At 61.2% G+C, this 6,419-nt stretch overlaps 1 protein-coding gene across 1 annotated transcript; it reads left to right on the plus strand.

Moving 5' to 3' along the window:
* Positions 1 to 416: 416 nt before the first annotated feature.
* Positions 417 to 1,662, plus strand: LOC114489711. Its single transcript, XM_036013648.1, has 4 exons — positions 417 to 652; positions 742 to 867; positions 967 to 1,160; positions 1,564 to 1,662. The coding sequence occupies exons 1-4, from the start codon at positions 559 to 561 to the stop codon at positions 1,660 to 1,662; spliced, it is 513 nt and encodes a 170-aa protein (XP_035869541.1). The 5' UTR covers positions 417 to 558.
* The last annotated feature ends 4,757 nt before the right edge of the window (positions 1,663 to 6,419 follow it).

Raw genomic sequence — 6,419 nt, forward strand, 5'->3', positions numbered from 1 at the left:
ATTTTTCGAATTGGTGAAGGAGTTTCCGGGACCACGGTTTGAGAACGGCAGCGGGAGGCCACGCGGACGACTGTGGCTTCTGCGTGGGAGGCCTGGGGGCCGAGGGCAGCTCCTCGCTGGCCCTGCGCCCAGAGCAGGCGGCTCCCCCTCTCTGAGCCTTGGCGTCTCACCTGCCAGAAGGTAGTGAGCGCGTGAGGGGCGTGTGGCCTGGCTGCTGGAAGCCTCCGTTGTAGCACATGCCCCACCCCCCCGCCCCGTCCTGCTGCTGGGCTCTTCACTAGCCTCCCCCACCTCCGTGCCTCAGTTTACCCTCTGTCCGTGTGGCTCAAGACTGACACAGCCAACTGTTAGCTCCCTTCCCCCACTGTCCACTGGCCCCCTGGCCGTCCACCCTCCGTGGTCTGTGAGTGAGTCGCCAGGGGCGCGGCCTTGGAAGGCTGGTGGGACCCGGGGAAGCGGGCAGCGGGAGGGGGCCCTCGGGTTCTGCAGCTGCCCCGGGATCAGGCGCACGGCCCTGGCTTCGCAGGGCATCGGGGAGCCCTGTGAGGAGCACAAGCAATGCCAGAGCAACTGCTGCACCACCAGCACCCTGAGCCCGCAGAAGTACTGCGCGTCCCTCACCGTCTTCCGGAAGTGCTTGTCCTGGCAGAAGGTGCGTCTTCGCCCTCTGGGGGGAGGCGGGGAAAGGGGCGCCGGCCCGCGGGAGGCCCCCAGGCGCACGGAGGCTGGGCCTTCCCGCAGCCCACGGGCTACCAGTGCTCCGACCACAAGGAGTGCCGCAGCAGCTGCTGCGTCACCAACAGCCGCAGCCCGCTCCGCTTCTGCACGCCCCGCACCATCTTCTTTCAGTGCCTGTCCTGGCGCAAGGTGAGCGCGCGGGGGTGTGGGGAGGCTGGCCGTGGGTGACACCCGCGGGGCTCCAGGGTCCCGCAACACCTGGGGCACCTGTGTCCCGCGTCCCCCCAGCCCAACCAGGACTACTGCTCGGAGCACAGCGAGTGCCACAGCCAGTGCTGCCTCAGTCTGATCGAGACTGCGCCCGCGCGCTGCAGGCCCCGCACCGGATTCCTGGCCCAGTGCCTGCCACTGGTGAGTGCTGGGCGGGCCCCGCAGCTTGGGCAGGGTGGACGAGGCGCCAGAAGGGCTCCGTGAGGTTCCAGGTCCGTCAGGGACCCAGCGGACACGATGCTGATGCATGTGGTGAGGGGCAGGGGCAGGAGCCCCCTGGGGCCAAGCAGCACCTGGGGACAGGTGATAGGGGGCTGCCACCACCCCAGGGCTGGAGGCCTGAGAGCGGATCCTCCCCAGGAGCTGCGTCTCCTTCCGCCTCCCATGTCCCTGTGGAGCCCTCCACTGGCTGAACCTCATTTGGGGCGGGGTGGGGGGGCGGCGGCGGCGGCACACAGAGGTGAGGGCGGATGGAGAAGGAGATGAGGCACAGGGACCCGAGGCGGGCTGCGCAGCGAGGCAGTGCGCAGGCGTGTGGGATGCGGGTGTGTCGGCACCGGTTTTGGTGGGGCAGCCCATTGCGTCCGCCTGACTCTACGGGGTCTCGGCCCCTAGCGCTCACCACCTGCCTGGTGCCATCAGCACGCAGAAAGGGTTAAACTGCGGCCCAGCGAACCAGAGGGTCCCACTGATGTCCTTGACCAGGCGACCTGAGCCCAGCAGGGGGCGGCGCTCTGCCCAGTCCCGAGGGCTGACTCCCCTCTGCTCCCCCGCGCGGGCGCGCTGTCCCTCCGCTCGCTCTGATTCCTGCTCTTTCCTCTAGTGACCCGGCGGCGCGGACCTGTGCGCTGAAGAGCCAGCCGGGACCTCGCCCTCTGGCTCCCGCCGCCCCTGAGTGAGTGGGTGGGAGCTGGCCCCGGCCACGCTGCTTGTTCTGGGTCTTCACGACTCAGCCTCAATAAAAGGCAGATCGAGTGAAAGTGTGTTTTGTCACGTTAATGTTTTTAGACGATGAAGGCAAAGAGACATCTGTAGCAAATGTAGAGACCGAGAAAAAGCACAGCACACGCAGGTCTCGTGCAGGAGTGGTTCCCAAGGAGCCACTGAACCAGGGGCCACCAGGCGGGGCCTGGCAAAGAGAGGCCACACGTGTCTCCCCCCCCTCCCCCCTCAGGCATTTCTGTAATGGAGGTGCGTCAGCGTCTCTCGTCACGGCAGGTAAAAATGACCAGGCGGAACGCCACTGACGACTTCGGACAGTGGGGCTGCCCCAGGCCGAACCCCCGTCCCTGGAGGGCAGTGTCCTGGCCATCCCCATGGCGGAGTCTCCTGGGCGGGCGGACCTCTGAGGATCCGCCCAGAGAAGCCCCTTGAAGGGCAGACCCTGGGAAGCGGCTGAGCGCGGGAGGGGTGCGGGGTGGCGCTCACACTGCCTGAGGCGGCTCAGCGAGCCTGCGGCTCCCCGGGGGGTTCTTGTCTGCTGGCTCCGCAGGACTCCAGTGCACTCGACCTACGGTGTGCCTGGCGTGATAACGGTTCCTCCTTCCTTTTTTAAAAAAATTATTTTTAAATTTTATTTTAATTGTTGTTCAAATACGGTTTTCTGCCTTTTAACCCCATCCCAGCCCACTCCCAGCCTTTTTTTTTCTTAATAAATGTTTTATTTATTTACTTTTAGAGAGGGGGGAAGGGAAGGAGAGAGAGGGAGAGAAACATCAGTGTGTGGTTGCCTCTCACAAGCCCCCTCCTGGGGACCTGGCCCACAACCCAGGCATGTGCCCTGGCTGGGAATTGAACCCGTGACCCTTTGGTTCACAGGCGGGCACTCAATCCACTGAGCCACACCAGCCAGGGCTGGTTCTCCCTTCCTTTGCAGATAAGGGTAAACTTGGGACCCATTTCTGATAACAAGATTTTTGTAGAGGGTGTTGGGGGTACTTTTGTGGAAGATGGGGGTCCTCCTCTTCATCCTGGAACTCAGCAGTGATGGCAGAGCGCAGCAGCCACCTTGGGTCTCTGAGGAAACGTCGGGTGCCTGGAAGTGTGAGCTAAGGGTGGAGGAGCAAGAACAGATGGAGCTGGGGCTTAGCGAGCCAGGCAGGTGAGAACTCTTACCCCGAGTCCGGGGCGGACCCGGAGCCTGACTTAAACCACCACCTTCACGTCCCGCCTCCTTCCTGACTGGCATCACCCCGATACAGGTGTGTACCAGGTTTCTTTTCTATTTGGACCAGGTTTCCTGTCTTAGCTTGCACGCAGAGGCCGCAGTGCACACAAAAACCCCACAGTGCTGGAGTCCACTGGAGAGGCTGTCTCGGCTGGCGCCGTACAGAAACGAGAGTGCTCACGCTCCTCAGCTCAGAACGTTCCAGAACAGCAGAGTGGAAGCCGGGCCTTCACAGCGTCCGCACAGCATGGCAGCTGTGTCTTGGCCCAGCTCCTCTGCACGGTGCCTGCGTCAGGAAGCGGCTCGGGTGGGGCGGCCAGAGGGGAAATCAAGGCAGGGCTCCCGCCATCACACTCGAACAAGGAACTTAACACAGGAGGCCGGAAGCGAAAGGAAAACACGTGTCACCAGTTAACTCACCCAGCCTGATGGGACGGCCAGGTGTCCCGAGAGTCACAAGCAAAAGGGCGTGGCAGGCGGGGGAGTCCTTGGGCCGAGCAGGGAAGGGGGCCTCCAGAACAGTCTCACCACGACAGAGTCCTTCTGAGAAACAAGGTCTCTGTAGCCTGTGTTACCCCCAAGGGAAAGGAGGGGAGCCCAGAAGCCAGCTGAGGTATGTAACCCACGAACCCCGAGAGTCTGCGTCCTTAGATTAGCTAAGGACCCACTTGTAGCCTGGGCTCGAGTGTGCGGAACAAACTAACAAACTTCACTTTCTTTCCTCTGTACGCCGGGCACTTGGACTAGCCGGGCAGCGGCTTGCAGCCCCGTGCTCATGTGTGTTTTATCAAGAAATGCGCTATCTCGTGTCCACCACGTGTGTTTGTCCCTCGCTTGCATTATTCTCTTCCGGGGAGAAAAGAGCGGAGGCGGGGGAAGCCTCCCGACCTGGGCCTGTCTCTCCCGGATCCCCCCCGGACCCTCCCGTCTCAGGGTCTCTGCAAGGGCTGCCCCTCTGCCGCGCGCTGCCTCAGTGCACCAGCTCCCCCCGCCGCCAAGTCTTGATCAAATTTCACTTTCTCAGCGAGACTTCCCTAGCGACATAGAAACGCCCCGACCTTCTTGTATTCTCGGGCATTGGGCCTTCTGAGGCACTGTAGTTTACTTGTTCGATCGCGCTGTGGGGCCGCAGGTGGAAGTTGCTCTGCGCCCGCAGCGCCCAGGGCGCCGGGGACGCAGAAGGAAAGTTTCAGGGAAGAATGAAGACGCCCGCTCGGCCGGGTGCGATGCCCAGGTCGGCCGCCAGGTGGAGACATGGGCCTCGGCGGGTCCCGGAGGCCCCGGGTAACCCCAGGTGCTGCCGCGACGGGGTGGAGGCCCGTCAGCCGGTCCTCTGCAGACCCTGCCATTTCCCCTTTCCGGCAGAAAACAGCAGTTTGCGCACCGGCTGCTGCTGACCAGGACTGAGAACGCGCGCTCGAGGATTCCGGGAAGACATGTATCATCACTTCAGAGCCTCCGTCCGGCCTCTGGCCCGAGGCACCACATGCAGCCTTGTCCCGGCTCCATTTTAGCTCTTTCCCCCCTGAAACGTCCTGAGGCTCTGACCTTTGAGAAGTTTCACCTCGCTGTCTGTAGTTTTACCTTTTAATGGAATTTATAAATTTTAAAATTTTTATTTATTTTTAGAGAGAGGGGAAGGAGAGGAAGAGAAACATCAGTGTGTGGCTGCCTCTCATGCGCCCCCTACTGGGGACCCACGGGTAACCAAGGCCTGTGCACTGACTGGGAATCAAACCAGCAACCTTTTAGTTTGCAGGCCTGCGCTCAGTCCACTGAGCTACACCAGCCAGGGCTTGTACCTTTTGTATGTTACATCTTTCAGTTTTTATGGTAAGTTTAAAAAAGATTTTATTTTTAGAGATGGCAGGAAGGGAAAGAAACATCGATGGGCGAGAGATACATAGATCTGTTGCCTCTTGCACGCCCCCTACTGGGGACCTGGCCTGCACCCCAGGCACATGCCCTGACTGGGAATCAAACTGGCGACCCTTTGGTTCCCAGGCTGGCACTCAATCCACTGAGCCACACCAGCTGATCTAGCTATCCCATTTTTTTTGCTGGACAATCTCCTTTTAATTTCAAAGATGCTTCCTGGGGTGGATGGTGCATCTGTGGAGGCTGGTGCTGTGTTAGGTTGTAGCCACTGGTGTGACCACAGAGACAGCTCTCGGAGTAGGCGGTGCTGTGTTGGGGGACCCTGCCGAGGACACAGGCTCAAGGGCAGGCTGCCTCCCCCGTCCCTATGGTTTCAGGCAGAATGTGTCCTTTGGCTTGTAATGCAATTATTTCATTCCTTCCCGTGAGCCTCCGCGACTGCCAGTTGAATCTTGGTCAAGGGAAGACCCTGAATTGCATCCACCTCCAGCAACACCCATGGGGGGGTCCTGCATCTATTCAGTGCCCTGCACTCTCTCCAGGAGAACTCGTGTCCCCAAAAAAGCCACCTGGCTCTCATGGGGCTGGGACAGTGGGGCAAGGCCACCCTCTGCGGTGTGCCCTGTGGAGCTGACACCCAGAGCCACGGCCAGGGCTGAGTGGTGACGGAGCGGGGGGGGGGGGGGGTGGGTGGGAGGCGAGTGCAGTGAGGCCAGGGAGGGTGCCAGGCCAAGGCCAGGAGGAGGGGGCTCCAGCAGGAACAGCCCTGGAGGGCGTGGGCCACTGGGGACCAGAAACCACTTCCAGGACAAACTGTCACATAACACACTCGACCACTTTCTCATCCAAAATCGAGGCTGTATTTTTCTCCATCGACGGACACACGGACAGAATGGTTAAAATTACAGAGCCCACCCCAGACACGGCGCTGACATACAGGATGTGGCGGGACCCGTGGGTACGGATGTCAGGAGACAAAAGGGTGCTGAGGGGAGACACAGCAACGCTTGCGTGGTGACGAAGGCCAAAACCCAGAAGGACCCGGTGCAGGGTGCTGGCCGGCGGGGGCAGCACTGGGCAGATGCTGGCTGAGGCGGGCACACAGGAAGCAGGCAGTTGTTTTTTCTGATCTTCAGCGTCTTCACTTCTAAAGCTCTGCCTGTTGGGGACGGTTTCTAAGGGTGCGGCACCATCAGCCACGTGGGTGTGTCCACAAATCAGCCACGTGGATGTGTCCACGTGGCCAAGGCTGAAGGCTGGTGCCCGAGGGTGGGGGACGCTGCAGAATCGCCTCCTGGCAGCCCCCGTGGGCCGCCGCCCCTGAGCCCACGCACAGTTGAAGGGTCAAGTGCAGCTGTCAGCCTCCTGTGTCCTACCTGCATCCAGTGGGCTGCGCGGCCGCTTTAAACAAATAGACACAGCGATC

The sequence above is a fragment of the Phyllostomus discolor genome, chromosome 13, assembly GCF_004126475.2.
Source record: "Phyllostomus discolor isolate MPI-MPIP mPhyDis1 chromosome 13, mPhyDis1.pri.v3, whole genome shotgun sequence".
NCBI classification, from domain to species: domain Eukaryota; kingdom Metazoa; phylum Chordata; class Mammalia; order Chiroptera; family Phyllostomidae; genus Phyllostomus; species Phyllostomus discolor.